Source organism: Bactrocera tryoni, chromosome 1 (assembly GCF_016617805.1).
Source record: "Bactrocera tryoni isolate S06 chromosome 1, CSIRO_BtryS06_freeze2, whole genome shotgun sequence".
In the NCBI taxonomy this organism is placed as follows: Eukaryota; Metazoa; Arthropoda; class Insecta; order Diptera; family Tephritidae; genus Bactrocera; species Bactrocera tryoni.
In genome coordinates this window covers 3,281,455-3,299,068 of record NC_052499.1, presented here as the reverse complement: position 1 = coordinate 3,299,068, position 17,614 = coordinate 3,281,455, and the positions used below count along the sequence as shown (strand labels likewise).

The following is a 17,614-nucleotide window of genomic DNA, read 5'->3' as shown; positions in this document are numbered from 1 at the left end:
TAAATAAATGTTAAGTATATGAGGATAATATGTTTATTGTGAATATATGGAATATATACATACATATATATTTATGTACAATAAACATATTAGTCTTTGGCGCTAATTTCAAATTGATTGCATAAAATTAATGAAAAAAGTCCATAGAGGTGCAAAGTAGCGCACACACTACCACTGACACAAATATGTACATACATGTACATTCACCGTATAACGGTCAAAGCGTAACAAAGCACCAGCGTTTCAGCGTTTCTAGTTTGCCATCTTTGATATTTATTTATGGGTCGATTTGCATATAAAATTAATTTGGTGTGATTTGCATAAATATTTAGAGATGTAAGCGAAAAGAAGGTGAAGTCGCTAGATTATGCAGTTTAAGCGGCCAATAAATATTTATGTGAAAAGTGCATGCAGAAAGACAGCAGTGACTGGTGAAGACACGGTTGTCTATTAAAAAGCATATACGCATATATATATGAATCTACATAATTAGGCGAACACCGCAGACAGCTTCAGAGATGAGTTATAACTTTGTATGCATGTATGAGTGTGGACTTGTGTACGTGAAAGCGATCAAAAGCGGACCGAGGTTCGGAATCCAAGCTTTAAGTGGAAATTAGTTTATGCGCAGGTTACGGGAATTTATATGTGTTTATATGTATATTATCAATATGTGTGTGTGTATATGTAATAGCTTATCGATTAATATAATTCTATGATCTGCTGTTATGTTCCGATATCTATGTAGTTGCCAATTAAAGCTGGCAAACGTGAAATTAAAAGCGAGATATGAAACATCGCTAGCACCAGCTAGCGCTAGAATTGGCTGACATAAGTATATGTTTATATATGCAATACCTGAATCAGTTATCATAATAAACATAGTTTATGGCATAAACGCGCCGAACGAGGAAGTAATTTTCTTGCGCATTAAAAGCCATTGTAAGTCGTATTCTACTTAGACCAGTGCTAAATATTTAATTGAAGAGAATTGAGTTTATGTCACAGAAATAATTATTATAAAGATTTGAACAGACAATTTACATTCGATACTATGAAATTAGATCGACTTAAATAGAATGGGGAATAAGTTTCGTGTTAAGTAATAAAGCTTTCACCAAGCCCAGTTGAGCTTTTTTATTTATGTTTTTACTTTCATTAAAAATATCTCGTAAGTTTAAAACTAGCACTGAACTACCTTTGAGCTTTTGCGAGAGCTTTATATATTATAGAGCTTCCTTAAGCATGGTTTTTCTTTCATAAAGAAACATTTCGTGCGTTTAAAATCATCACTGAACTTCTTCCGAGCTTTTGCGAGAGCTTTTAATTTTATAAAGCTTTCCTAGGCATGGTTTTTCTTTCATGAAAAACATTTCGTAAATTTGAAATCATCACTGAACAGCTTTTGAGCTTTTGCGACAGCTTTTCATATTATAGAGCTTCCCTAATTATTATTATTAGAATCGCTATTTGGTTAAAAAATAATTGAATATATAATTGCCATACCAAAACTTTAACTGACTTTTTCGATTAAAAAAGTTGTATCAACTTCCTTAAGATCCGGGCGTGTATTATATATATATAGATTTCAGTTTTTTTATTACACATTTTATTTATTTGTATAATTATATTAATTGAACCATAATTTCGATACATAAAACCTCTGCATACATAACTTAAAGCTCACTCACAATATTACCCAATAAAATATGTTCAAAAAAAGAACAAGTGCAAATTTTCCAGCAATTAAATGAAGCTAATGGCCAATTTGTTTATCTAAAAGTATAACAATATCTACATGGTCCGCAAATGTGAACTCCGAACTGAACTACAAATTCAAGTCAAGAAACTTAGTCGGTGTAAAAGTTAAGTTATAGCCATAATTACCCACTAGCAGTTGACCTCCATGCCGCGACTAAAGCAATTAAACGGTTGTTATTGTATGTTTTTGTTGTTGTGCTGTGCAGATACTCATAGTTTTAATGGCTTCATGGTGGGAATTGAAGAATGAAAAACACCATTCACTCAGCACGTTGATGGCGTGTGGAGCAAAAGCTGCGGCCACTAATGTGAGAGTAAGAACTTAATCTGATAGAGATGGCAAAAATGAAGCAAAGTAAATTCTAAATTTGAGCTGGTGTAAGATTTTCGAAAGTAAATGCAAGTAACTGGGCGATAGCGTGCTGAGTTTACAAGTCGCCAAATGATACATAATGAATAGCAGAGTTTCATCATACTGAAAGTTTTCTTGATATAAAAATTGGGAAAATTAAGTATTTAAAGTCTGTGGAATGCTATAAACAGTTATAACAATAACTAATTTATTTTACAAACAAAAAAAAAAAAAAACAACAATAATATAATTGCATTTCAATGTTAAACGCAATTTGTTTTTGGCAGGAATTTCCTGCTTTTTAACCTTCAACTCCATGCTAAAGAGCGAAAGAGCAATGCACTTACGCGGCTGTTAATTAACGCCAACACACCGCGTTCTTTAACAACAATTAAAGCCAATCAAACTTTACCACAAATTTCCTATTCCAGCTTAATTTGTAAACACGAAGAATCAATCAAGCTAGAAGGTTGCGGTCGGCCTCTTGCAGTAGGTCAAAGCATCATTCATCAGCTCGTCTTTATGTACTCTAAAGATCAAGATTATTAACAAATTCTTGCCAACAAGCTGGCCATATTGCTTACAAGTTTATTGCCACAAATACACATGCATACATGCATACATATACACGTACACATATATAAGTCACATATGAATAGCTTCATTATTATTTTTAACATTTTTCTCTGATATCCTCCTCAGACTCAGCGCCAATATATGTATGCATAGGTAATTATTAACGGAATATCTACTTGAGTATTGTTGTACGAGAGTGCATCCGCTCAATGATGCGTGTTCCAATTTTAAAGCACTTAAGCCTTGAAATCGTTTGTAATGGAGGAAGCGGGCGATTGGGAGCTTTATTCACGACTAAGATTCAATATAATTGTGGTGTATTCGTAAATCGTTGCTGAGTATGAGTTTTAATAGAACATTTGAGTTTATTGAATATAGAATTTTTTACATAAAGTGCGGAAAAGTAGGAGAACTTTTTACAGCTAATTATTGAAAGTTCCCCGAGAAATTAAAAAAAACATTTTCCTGTTATTAATTTTAAGGTCAATATTCTAAGTTAACGAAAGTGACTCACACTCGTTTAGCAATGGGTGCGCGAGTCAACGTTTCCGTAGCTTATAGCTGACGCTTGCTGTAAGTCTACATTCACATATAAAAAAATTTTTTTTTACGCGATTGTCGATTTTATTGAAAAATTCAAAATAACAGAGTATCAGCTTATTTGAAAAGTTCCCGATAAAACTTTATTTTCTGGTTAAGAAAGGTCTTTTGAACAATTCTGCATAAGTCAAATGCAATAAGAATGGCTTTTAGGTAGGAATGATATCACTTTCATGAAAAAGTGAACAAAATTGCACTTTACGAAGCATAACATAATATTGTCTATAAAATTATCAATTAGTTTATGAACACATCAGAACGCCAGAAACTAGTCTAAATCGAAAAATTAACCTTAAAATATGAAATTTGGGGATTTGATTCTTTGGTATTTGGATAGTCTTTTAACCATCATAATAAGTGCTGAATTTATATTTTTCCCCATTGTTAATTTTTTTTGTAATCTCTATATACATATACCTAAAATATAGTCCGTTTCTATATATATTTCGAAGTTTGTTAAGTTCAACTAGCAGTAAGTGATAGTTAAGATGTCAAAGTTACCAAAATTTTGCTCGATTACGCTATAATACTCGTAAGAAATGGTCTTTCTTAAGTTCATATTTCTCCCACTCCTGCTGCGCAACTCCTATATTTTAATGCAAGCGCTAATTATGAGTTCAAAATTTCATCTGAGCGCTATTATAACTCACTTAAAATATACTATACCCAATAATGTTCACTCTGCGCACACATATGTAATATGCCCTGGCACTTTGCTATGTGAAAAAAATAAGAATTTCCTCATCCAACCAAATTGCAGCAAACCATATTCTAAGAACCTTCTTCTAATAACCACAAAATACACATGTATTACTATTATTATTATAATTTATGCGAAGAACTTACCAACAACATGCATTTTGTGCGCCGCATTAGTGCTCTCCTCTTTCGCACCCACTTCTGTTGCCGCAGATGCTGACGTCATCGTGGCTGCGGCCTCCGTCGTAGTTAACAATTGTGCCTCATCGTGTAATGATGCTGGCGTTGTTGTTGTTGTTGTTGTTGTGATTGTTGCTGTTGCAACAGCAGGAGTGGATGATGAGGCAGCAGTCGTTGAACTCACGTCACTCAACACAGCGTCAGTGGATTGCTCCACGGCATCTGTAGACGTCTTCATGTCAGTCTCGGCACCATGTAAAGACGTTGCATTCACGCCAGTCTCGAACTCCGCGGCAGCGATTACCGGCAGTGCTGTGGTGGCCTCATCGCGCATTGTTGTTACAATTGCAGCTTCATTACTAGGCACAGTTGTGGCGGCTACAAGTACATTTGCATCATTACTCGGCAATTCCTGAGCATTGGCCGCTGGTGCGGCGACCAAAAGTAATGCACAAAATGCGCTGAGCAGCAATATACGCAAATGCTTTGCTGATGTTGTAGCTGTTGTTGCTGGCATTTTGTTGGCGCTTTTTCTTCGTTTACCGTAGAGCGCATACATTGCGGATTTTTGCGGAATTTTTTGCGTTCGCTGTGATTAGGTGTTATATGTGTGCGTTTGTGTGTGTTCAATGCAATCTATTTTGCTGTGTTTTTTTTCTTTTACTCAGACTCTTTGTGCGCTAATTTAATTCGTTTGAATGAATATTTTTTGTTTGCTTTTTACTTGTTACGTTCGCTTCAATTTTGTTTCGATTGCACTTCCCTGTTACGTCAGCAATGCAGCTTAACTATTTTATTAAGATTGGTTGTTGTTGTTATTTATGCACCTCAACAAGGTGCGAGTGCGCTTTCGACGATTTTACGATTTTTCGGCTATTATTTAATCAAAAATTGACGACTTCGCCGATTTGCTGGGAGCGTTGATTTTATCACTTCGCGTTGTATATTGCTCAGCGAAGATGAACGGTATTTTACTTAATTTTTTCAGCGCACCCAATTAAGGTCACTGTAATATAATTTTTTGCGGCTATCGTTTTGACACAATTTTCATAGAAGGGAAATCAGGTTTTGGATTTCACAATCACATTTTTGTCAAGCAAATTAACTGGAAATATATGTAAATATATTTATTTAAATTTCTGAAATATTTGTTTAAGAATTTTAAACTTTTATTTGATATTCTGATTAATCATTATATATTTTCAACTTCTAATAAAATTTTGGCAAACTCAGAGTCAGCAACGAGTTGCTCGCTTAAGTCTTTTGTTCTACCATCAGTGGAGTTAAGCGAGTTTAGCGCATACCAATTGTCCTTTCACACTTTAGCACTTCATTTACTTAATTAAGTCTATTGGTGATCAAAGTATTGATGAAATTTTAATAGCTTTTGTGCTATATTACGATTCTCAGATAACCACCACCGTTGCGTACCAAATTAACAACAACAATAATAGTTTATCTGAAACTATGCCAAACACCGTTATATAGTGCTACACTAAAATTAGGTTGATAGGCGATCAGTGTAATTACTAGAAACCGATAGCAACAAAAATAATTGGCACACAAAATTATATAGAGAATGGAGAGTGGTCGATTTTATATCGAAAAATAACAAGAAAGTACAATTATCAGTTTCGTTCTTTCACAAAAAGTAATAATATTAAAACTGCAAAATATTGTATGATATATACAGCTATAAATAGAGAAAAACATAGACATTTCTTCTTAAAATTAAAAAAAAAAGTTGGGGATTTTAGGAAAAATTTTATGTTTTCTGTTATACTGTAGATATGAACTATGAAAATGTTTCAGCAAATGTAATATGTAGCATAAAAGAACATTCTGTCTTTATATGGATAATTTACACCTGCCAAATCTTATTTTTAGGCCCTTGGTTCTTAAAAACTCTTTAGCGGTATAATCTCTTAGCTTAATTATATTCATTTTTAGCATCGTTTAAGTCTTGATGATAAAAGAAACTAGGGTCTAGACTATTTAAGCGAATTTTTTGATAAAAATCATATGAACAGCTTGCTTAGTCAAAATATATATCTTTACCGCTCACCTACATATTTTTCATATGCTAAATTGACTTTAAATTTATTTTTAAATATGCCTTGATGTTATGTCGAAAGTAAATGTTCAAACTAATGCATATGTTTTCACCATAATGGTAGAAGCTTGAGATCTTCGCAAAGGTGTTTATTTTACCTATAAAAAATTGCTTGGGGAGGAAAAAGCAAGACGCCTGTAAATATAACTATAAAGGGCTAATGATATTAAGTGCAAATAATCGATGTGCAAAAATCCCCTTCGGTCACCAAGCGCGTCTATTAGTTATCTAGGTGAAATTAGTTTTTAAAATAAACCATTATTTCTGCTAGCTTAAATACATCATATTGCGAATAGGTGCCTAGATTCAAGATGTCATAAACTTTTGCATTAGAAAATATTCAAAGAAAGAAAGTGGAAAAGTTACTAGGTTAAATAAATTTCAGTATACCAGAGACAACAGTTTAACAGCATATTTTACATGCGAACTTTCAAAACATGTCGTCATAGACTCAGGCGCTCAAACACGGAATGCCATAAGCTTGATGCAAGAGCAATGATGATGAACAAAATAATGTGATTATTCATTTATTATCATTTCATATAATGAATATAGTATATCTGCTATATAATCCATGCTTTTTTTCATGCCTATACTTATGTAAACATTTTCTAAGTCAATTCATGACTAATGTATTTTTTAACTTTATATTGTATTTTAACTTAAAATCTTTAGCCATTGTCTTGTGATAATCAGCTACTCTCTGGCTTAAATGTTAGTATTTTCCGTATTATTTTATTTAAATGATAGTTGAATGAAGGTCTGAAAAACTTGATATGAAGTTCTAATTATTTTACCACTGTTAACAATTTTCCGTTATTTGATATCATGCCATTTCTAAACACCAAATATTTAAAAATCCAATTCTTAAAATTGAAATAAGAAAATCGAAAGACTTGTCAAACTCATGCACATTTTTATTGGCAAAAGCTTTTTCAAAATATGAGGTAATTTTAATATATATTTTTAATAGTTGTATTGAACAGTAAATAAGTCAAAAGCTATTTTTTAACACATATTATGCTCCGAAACTATAACTTTTTCATAATCTTTAAAAAATGGCTACAGACTGTAGCCAGATTAACGGCATTATAGTTCTGTATAAGATACATATTCATATTTTGATTTCATACACATATGCACAATAATTGTTTAATTTTTATAAAGAAAGTTTTTGTTTAAAAATAAATTATTGACCACAACATTTATTCCAACAGCAAATTCATATGATATCTTTGGCAGATAAAGGCTGAAAATTTACGATTTATAACCGCAAAATTAAAAATAAATATGAACACGTGTTCGTTCTGTTGTGCTATCATTTTACGTGGCACGATCTGCCTTATGACGTCACTTTTAAAATCATCGTTTTTTACCACGAAATTTTTTTTTAGCACAATCTCTCATTTCAATAATTTTAGATGTCTGGAATGCATTATTTTTTGCAAGTTTTCACTTTATTCATTCATTTAACATATTTTTGCTTAGAGAAGCTTTTCTTCTAATTTCTCATTTGGCTTGCACTTAAGTAAAGTTTGGCGTTTGTTGCTTCAGCAATTGCTGCTGCTGTTGTTGTTATTGGTGCATAACAAATACCCGCCATGTAAATGAGTTGGCAGCGGTAACCTGTAGCCTGACACATGCAGAACACAGCACCTCGGAGCAGAGCAGGGCAGACTTGCAGACAGGCGCGTTCAAGAACTTGTTTGGCCACAACCCGTTTAAGGCTATGAAAGTTCGTCAGTATGGGTTGCGGCTGATTAGTTTGTTGGCTGTGTTTGGTTTAGGTTTTTAGTTTTCTATACATATATAGCAGGTATTGTTATTGCTGTTGTTGGCTTAAGATGGAATTATGGTATTTTGTGTGTATTTCAAATTCAAATCATTGGAATAATTTTGCGAATGGAGGAAATAAGGGAACCCGAACAAAAAATATTTTTTAGAGACACGGAACCGAATATGCAGCACAGTTTGTGTTGTTATATTTTCTTTTGGAAAAATTATTTAAGAATATTTAATTACTTTCAAAGCGAAATTTTTAAATTTTAGGCACAAGTTTCAAATTAAGTTGAGAGTATTTTTTGAAGCACTTAAATAATTTTCTTCTAAAAATCTATATGAATGTTCTGTTATGCGCATAACCTTGTTTGTTTGGACTATCTTTTTAATTTATTTTAATTTTTAATTTGTTATCCAAAGCAATTTGAACACATTTTACACAATCTCTATGCAATAATTGAAAAATTGCAAGCACTCAATCCAACACCGGCACTCATTTGGAATATGCACCAATGCAGTTGGAACATTGAACATTTACCCGTCACACTATGCGTTGCGCTGGGCGTTTTCACCCGTCCCAGCCAAAACACGAACTCAAACTGATGTTGCTGCGGCACAGGCCAAGACGTGAGGCCTCAACATTGGTAAAACCAGTTAGTCAGCCAAGTGTATGTGAAACTAAAAACACGAAATAGTAAAATCGAGCAGCTTAAAGAGTTGGCCGGGCAGCCTTCAACAGATGAGTTGAGATTCATAAAGTGACGCACATACATACAAACACTCGCACTCGCACACACACACCCATATATACAATTTCCACGCAGCTCATGGCTTGTTGTTGCTGTTGTTTTGTTGTTTCTTATTGGTATTTGGCTTATTGGCTGTGGTTGAAATCGGGGTGTGGTGAGTTTCGCACCCAGCACTTGTAGGAGTAAATAACAAATAACTTAGATTCTTACGCTCATGCAAAGAAACAACAAAGCAAACTAGAAATAAAATTTCAAAAAAAACGTATTTGTTTTTGCTTTTGTTTGTGGTTCGCTTTTCAGTCACGTACAACACACATCATTTTCGCCGCACAAACTTTATGGCGTTATAGGCGATGCTCAATGATTGTCGCTGCGCTGCAGTGCTATTATTTACTTTATTTGTATTGCAAAAATACATATTTACATACACATATGTGGGGAAAACAATGCAAGAAAATAGCAGTAAAACAACAAAACCAATGCACTCAATAAAATGACAAACTAGCGATGAGGTGAGCGGCTTACTCAGGCATTGGCGCTCTCACCAGCTCTCACTCCACCAAGTGGTGAATAACTGCACATGTTGTTGAGTTTAAGCGCTACTCAACAAGGTTCACCAACAGCGGCTGAGCAAATATGCCGTCGAAACTTATATGTGTCTCACTTTTATTTACTTTAATTCATATATAAAACTGACGAAAGAGCCCGCTCTGAATCGGTGATCTACATATTCGGACAGTTCGGCAAGCCTTAACGGCGAGCGCGACTGACAAAAATCACTTGCATTCTCTTTCGTATATACCGCAAATGAAATGTATGCAGTGCATAGAAGCGGTGAACGTTCACGCATCGCTCGTGATTAGAGTGGGGGGTAGTCGACATAACAACAAAATAAAAAGCAACAACACAATTGCAATAACGAAGTCGAAGTAAAAGCAAATGCTGCCGCTGCTGCTGCTGGCGCTGTTGCCAAATGAAGCGTTCATCTCCGCGCTTTGTCTGGCACTTCGACTACACTCGCAAGCACACACACATGTATATGTATGGAGAATCGGCGCATTATCGCACATATGAAATAGCCGCAATCGATTGGTTTCAATGACAACCGATTTGCGCGTGAAAATATTGCGAAATCCGCATTGTTTTACCGTTGCGTTTGATGAATGAACGATGCAGGCGCCGAGTTTCGTGCTTAAATCTTTCGTTTGCCTCCATTATGTGCGCATGAAGATGGCTTTTTAATTGTTTTTCGCTAGTTAAGCCATTTTTTTTTTTTGTAATTTTATGGCAAGTTAACGGCACGGCACACATAATTAATTGGAGTTGTTATTGGCGCAAAATTTAATAGCAATTAATTAGTTCGCGAGCGAGGCAAATGTTTTAATGATGCACATTTGTTGTTAATTTTGGTTGTCGGAAAAGTTACATATATAAGCAGTTGAATGGCGAATATGGTGAATAATTTTATAACAGATATGACTTCAAAAACATACTTATAGATTTATTATTGAAAGAGTTAATATTATGTGCAATATTTGATATTTCTTATTCTTCTAATATACAGTTTCCAATATTATCGGTTTATATGTCTACAAAAGTGGTTGGTCCCAACACCAGGCAAAGTTTTTGCCATACAAGAAATGTTTTTTATACTTATTATATAATATAATGATGGAAACAAGTCAATTATCGCTTTAGAGTAACTAAAAATGTATGAAAAATGATGAAAGTAAGGCGATTGTGATTTCTTTAAAAGTTGTGTGATAGTAAATCTACTTGAGATTTGACTTTTAGATGCAGAAAGAATGGAGAACATAAACTTCTACTCTGACGAGAGAGTATTACAAAGGGTTGTTTAACCAAACAGGCTCTACCTTTGCTGTTAGTGAGTTTAAAGTGGCAAAAGTTGCCATTTCTAAACCAATCTAGAGCTTCAATCGCCTATAGAATATATATCTAACATCGAAAGCCCTAACTTTACTTTTTTAATATGTGTGAATTCAAATATGTATATTCAGAACTTTTTTTCAAATTAAATAATTCATAATTTTTTCTAAATAACATTGTAGCATGGTCTCCTTAAATCATCATCATATCAAATTTGAAGGCTATATAGACTATTTTAATTAACCAGTATTATTTAAGTCCAAAACTGACAAGAAAGTGATCATCTCTCAGATAGAAGAAAAAGAATTAGTCGTGGCGAATATTGGTTAAATAAATTTGTATAGCTAAGTGAAAATGTAGAATATTTTTTCATAAGCATGCACGTCACTTATACATACGAGTACGAACACATATTTATATATGTACTATGATTGGTCGGTTTCTATGCATATACATACATATACATCTACATATAATAGGTTCCATTCTACTCATATGCACAACAGTCAGTGAAGCATTGGAAAATAATCTCAAAATATTCATATTCAAAACCCCACCTTCGCCGCCAACATCAGCACTAAAAGGCAAAACACAATACGAAGAAGCAGAACTCTGCATTCAATTGTAGCGTTGTGGCATGCAACTTGCAGCGCAGTGAAGATGCATTGTGGTGGCACTAACTGTGGGGAACGGCTGTAACGCTGCCTATTACCATTTTGCATAATTTTTAGCATTTTTCTATGCTACGCTTCCAACCTCGGTGCCTTATGCGAACTCTTTCGCGCCCCAGCCAACAAAAATTGTTCTGTTCTACTCACTTTTCGCAAGCAGTCACACGTACGAGGGCTTTGCCTGTAAACTGGCGTGTGCGTATCTGCGCTATTGGTGGGTGCATGGACTGGTAGTTAGGTAAATACTTGGTAATAATGTGTAATTTGCATGGAATTTACAATTTTTGCTCCATTCTTGGCATATTTCGAGTTTCTCCGTTATGCTTGATGGAACTTAATAGTGTGAGTACTATATATCAGAATCATTATCAGAATCATTTGTCTATTAAGTTATTTACTGCATAAAAAGGTGAAATTTCTCTCATTTAAGTTGATTGATGACCTTTGGTAAGGAATTCTTTTAAGAAGCGTAATTTTTTGTAACTTTAGCTTTCTTAAAATATTATTCTACAGCGATGACTGTCAGTTTTCGTTTAAGGTACAGCACACTCCGACAGCAGAGCTCGCTGACAGTGAGCTCAAAGCTGGTCAAGGAATGCATGACCATATTAGCAGTAGCATCAAGCTACTCCGTGTAAGAATTGTCTGGGTGCCTGGTCACAGCGGAATTGTTGGAAATTGTAAAGCCGATGAGCTTGCAAGAAAGACACCCATACCCAAACTATAGCAGGATGCGAAGGAGTATGCTACTCCTTGTATTCGTTTCCTCTGTCGCTGGGTTTTTGGGCTTCGCGCGAGCTCAGCAATAGTTGGTCGGCAACCAGCATTTGTGGGTTTACATAATTTTTCCGGCTCAGGGTAGAATGCAGAAGGTCCATTGAACTGTTATCTCTTCGCAAGGCTCGCAACAACGCAATGAAATGCATCCAGTAGGACACTGTCTCATTGGAACTCAGGCAGTGAGATTAAAGCTTTTGAAGAACCCAACTTGTCAAAGTTGCAATGACAAAAATGAAGCGGAAACATCTAGAGTATTTCTTCTCCTGACGCATCTAGGTTGTTATACATTTTACGAACCCGGCCAGAATTGATATTAGCCACCTGATCGCCAAACGCAAGCTCTAGGCGTTTGTCAATATGCAACGATCTTTTTGTTTTATACCTAGGGGTTCTGAGCATAATAACCAAAAAGCCTCTCTAGCTGAGTAAGTGGGACTTTTCGTAGCCTCACGAGAAATCAGCCTATTTAACTAACTTAACCTAACCTAGGGTACTAAGCTAAGTATATCAAAATGTCCATGCAATACATTTGTTTTGTCTCTCTATTATCGTCTCCTTGTTCTCCCGCTATACGAGTACATAATTTCTTCTAGAGCAAGGAAAATTGTGAATGTGGAGATGTAGCTTTAGGATATTTAAGTCTTCTGAAAAATATTTATAACTGTACTCTGAACTGAACTTAACATAACTATTTTCGTTATTGCAACCTCTAAAAACATTTCCGAAATAATATCAATCATGTTACCATGATGGCCGATAAAATTTCGGGTCCATTCCTAAAGCAACTATCATAGTGACGCCAGTACCATGGTGAATAACACCCGAAACGATGCATCTATTAGCGGACTTACTTACCCCACATTCCTTCTCTTGATATTTCTATTATTATATAATCGTCGATCTCGTACAAAATAATAACGAGTTTTAAATTAATTTTTACCTAAAAAATTATATTACTATTTATTCACACTTCTGTTTCATTTTTTAATCATCTAATAGCCGTTGAATTTGAAATAATATTTTTTTATTATGCTATCATAGAAATATACATACATGCATACTTATGTCTTTGTGTTAAATGTGAATTCTTATTGTGTTTGAGCAAGCACAAAATCACAATGGACACATTAAAAATATGGCAAAATATTGCGAACACAAACATTGCTAATGCAAAAAGCACAAAAATATGAATAGCCGAAAATTTCAATTCAGATAAGAATTGATTTAACCGGTTAAGATTGAATTTCTTAAACCACAAAACAAAGATTTCCGGATATGCCAGGTAAATGCAGCAATGAGAGTGACTAATATTTAAAAAAAAAAACTTTTTTTGGTTTTAATTTTGCTTGAAAGTCATTTTGGTTCCCACACGTACAACATTCTGGCTACTTTTTTTGTCCAGAAAATTACCTGCAATACTGCTATATAAAAATTTAAAGGTACCAACATTGCGTCTAAAATATTTTTTTTTTTCTAGAAATTTGATTATATTGGCTTTTTATTTGTTTGGGTGCATACAAATAAAAAAACTTGTTCATTGAGACTGAGTTAATTGTGTGGCTGATCGCTTTTCGGGTGCTTTAAGGTTCAGAGCTCGGCTTTAATAGGTCAAAAAAAGGTGAATAGCTGTGGTACATAAAATATCCAGCTGGTAAATATTTTATATGAAAAAAGTTTGAACAAAAAATCGGTACCTTTGCATGAGACCTACAAGTTGTGAGTGAAGCTGTGCCCAACCTCAAATTGTTCAAATTCATTTGTAAGCATACCTATGTACATACACAGACGTTCCGACGCACATGTACGCGCTTGTGTGGGTGCAAGGGCGGTACAGTGCGTTAAAACGCATACGCAACACATTCGTCTCAATATATCAATGACATACTATATACTTATACATCGCGCATATTCGAAATCGCGGCTGGCGACAAAAAGCAAAATGATTTTTAACTTCGCTTTACTTTTACTTTCGTGTGTAACTGGTTTGTGCGCATGCGTTGCTGCTGAGGCCGCTGCTGCCTTTGTTTGTACATTTTAACCCCACATTCGCCTTTTACACATTCTCGCTTTGTTGACTATTGTTTTGATTATTTGTAATTTACTTATTTCTCAATGCACTCAATAGGTTGTGTGTGTGTGTGTGTGTGTGACATGAGGAAAGCGTTGCATGGCTGAAAGTGGTTGCCAATCAATTTCTGGCACCACAGCAAGCAATTACAATATTGTACAATAAATATTGGCAACACCATTATCGTCACAAAGCACAGCAGGCAATTACGGCATGTTTATTGTTTTATAATGAATTTGTTAATATAAATGTATACATATAGATATGCATATATACACAATTTGATGATAATGCCTCCCAAATTCAAAAAACAATTTTTGTAAATATTTAAATATTTCAGCAATTCTTAAAAGCTTCGAAGTGTCAAAAAGAAAAAGTCAATCATTCAAATATGCGCAGCTGCAACCAACTCGATTACCGTTAAGGACCATTGATGCGTAAAAAATTAATGGCACACAGCAATGCCGTTATTTGTCTGCTGTTTGCAAGTATTTTTAAACTTTTTTACAAAAGTCTCGAGTGACCCGCTTGAGCTCTCCGCACTCACTTACATATTGGGTGTATTTGTTAATTGAAATTAAGTCTTTGCACGCTGGCGTACAAACCGTTTACAAAAGTCAACAAATTTGCTTTTTGTCTGACCTCCAAGCTAGTTTAAATGTTCAATAGCCTAATTGAAGGTAATTTTTTAATAATAAAGTAAATATATTCATAAAAAATAATGATTATAAAAATAAGAAAACTATCAATAAAATATATTGGGTAGAGATATTATTCCATCAGTGTAAAAAAAGCTTAAAATCTCACCTTTTCAACACTATATGGTATGACACATTGTGATTGGTAACACTGGAGATATACGACTGTAACGACATCTATTAACAAAATACGACAAGACCTTTTCGACTACACAATACAATGATTTTTTTTTATTTATTTTAAATTATAATTTAAATTCTCAATATAAAAACAAAAGATTAATAAATGCAAGCCACTAAGGGAAGAAAGTTTTTCTAGTTATGAGGTCTTCGTTACTATTCTTCAAAGCTTTTTCTTCCTTCTCTCATAAGACCAAGGATGGACAGTATGGATTGCATCACCCATTGGGAAAGAAAGATGATATGAAAGAAATTAAAGGAAAAATACTAACGAAAGGTCGTCGCAAAGAGGAAGGGCAGGGGCATATTTGAATGTTTAAGGGATAAATGTGGATTATCTCAAATTCCGGGCAATCTAATAATCTTATAAAAAAAAGTTACATGGCAATGTTGTAAATAATGAAACGAGCTATACTTTTGTACATGAACTCGTTCATAAAATTTAAATTTAAATAACCAAGGTGAACTAAGTGTAACTAAGCTTTGGGCTTTTTTTTAATTTTCACTTGTGCAAAAAAAGTTTTTTTTTCACGAAACTGACCTACTTATGTCCCACTTAAGCAGTTTGTTTTTTATTTAAAATATTTAAGAGCAACTTTTAATTTAACTTGATATCGAGAAAGACCCTAATCTTCAATATAAAATTCTAACCTCAAAAAAAGCGATAATTTTTATATCCATCGAAATCTCTACTTAAAAAAATTTAAACATTGCTATGTTAAACGATCCAAAATTGTATTTTTTACTGCTGTTACTACAAAATAATACGTCAATTAAATAAAAAAAAACAGCTTCCACTTATTTTTCACCTGTTTAGTGGAGTATGTTTTGCATTTTCTGAGAAAACTCTAAATTTTCGACCTCAGATTGCTCGTAAATTATTTAATGTTTGTCATTTTATCCTTCGTTTCCGATGGGTTATAATCTACTATACATTTCTTTCCATGCAATTTTTAAAAGCTTCCTGCCCACATTTATTAAGGAGGAGAATTTTTTATACCTAAAAAAGCATCAAATTAAGCTTTCTCTGAGCAAAAAAGTGCATATCTACGAATTTCAATAAAAGAAATATATGTACACTCATCAGAGCTTTTGACAAGCTTTGAGCCTTTGAAATCGAATATTGTCGGTAAGAAATTTCTGGATAAAATTGCTCTATGAGAGAACTTCACTCGAAAAATAACGTTACGTGCTATTAAAACACCATTTCTGAGAAAGAAATATCAATATTTTATTGATGACTGAGAAGAGTTGTCTGATTAAAAAAAAGAAAATACTCTATACCAGGCTGAAATCATTCCTTAGTGGTTTAGTAAAAATCGTACAGACTATGGAAGCTTCAACAACGATGGACCCAGATGCCCAAAAGAGGCTGATCGAAACAACTGATCCTCAAAAATATCTTTGGATGCATCGAGGTTATATAATATAGCCTTATAGGTACTTCTAAAATAGTAATAAAATTTTTCTTCCTTAAAATTAGATAGAAACTCTTCGAAAAATATTTTTTAAAAATATTTAAAAAAATTAAATAATTGAAATTGGACTTATAAAATGCGCCGTATTCATTTAAAAATTTGGTAGCACTTAATTTTTGCATTAATTAATATACAATTTGTGCTTTATTTATGACCTCACCATATAAAGTTTTCATGTGTGTCGTCTGCGTGTGTGTATACCAAAGGTTAAGTAATTAAGTGGTCACTTTTGCTCTTCAACTAGCCAATTCGTGCTACTAAATGCCAATGACAGCTAATAATTATCAATGAATACCATTTATGAATAATATTTATGCAATAATATTTTTGGCAATCGAATGCTGACTTATTATTTAATTGCTTGTTAGTTAAAGTAAACAACTGCACTCATACTCGCGAGCTGTTCCTGGTATTTTGTAAATGATTTCGTTGAAACTCGCAAGGCAAATCAACTTTCTACAACTTTTTACTTGTGGTAGTACAACGAAAGTGTTGTCAGATATATATTTACTTTTTTGTCTTTCTGTGCATATGCATATGTACTCATGCGTACATATGTACGTCTATGTATGTATGTATGTGGAGTAACAATTCGAATAGCACGTATTGTCAAAAGTTGAAAAAACGCACAAAAAACCTCAAAGAGGAAAAATGTAATGTAAAGTTGTCTGAACTTTAATTTCAGGAAAGCGAAAATCTACAACAATAATAAAAATGATAATAGCAATAAATAAAAGAAAATATTTTTATGGACTGCTGATTTCTACCGGTTGTGTATAATTGAGACTTCTTACACTGCGAGTACTGTACTATATATAGTATAATGTATTTATATTTTTAAAATGTTTAAAGAAAGTCAAGGTTGCTTTTGTTGACAAAACAATTAAGCTAAAAAGAAATTATTTGTTTTCACTCAAATATTGCCATTTGACTATCACAGTGGCTGGGGAGACTCTGTGCTTAACTACCATCAGAGGGATAGTAAACCCTGAATCGTGTTATACGTATACATTTTGGGCTGGTATAGGCATCTAACTTTGTGG

General features: G+C 33.7%; 1 protein-coding gene across 3 annotated transcripts in view; it reads right to left on the bottom strand.

The window, feature by feature from the left end:
- LOC120781520 (putative epidermal cell surface receptor) overlaps nt 1-17,614 on the bottom strand; it is a 66,664-nt gene that overhangs the window by 38,219 nt on the left and 10,831 nt on the right. For 2 of the 3 annotated variants that reach the window (XM_040113756.1, XM_040113751.1), the window contains exons 1-2: nt 8,599-8,648; nt 4,136-5,273 (exon numbers count right to left, since the gene is read on the bottom strand). In XM_040113756.1, the coding sequence (XP_039969690.1) occupies nt 4,136-4,727 (592 nt within the window). In that variant the 5' untranslated portion in view covers nt 4,728-5,273; nt 8,599-8,648. Of the gene's footprint in view, nt 1-4,135; nt 5,274-8,598; nt 8,649-17,614 lie in introns of those variants that run through there. The other variant, XM_040113744.1, reaches the window with a different exon arrangement.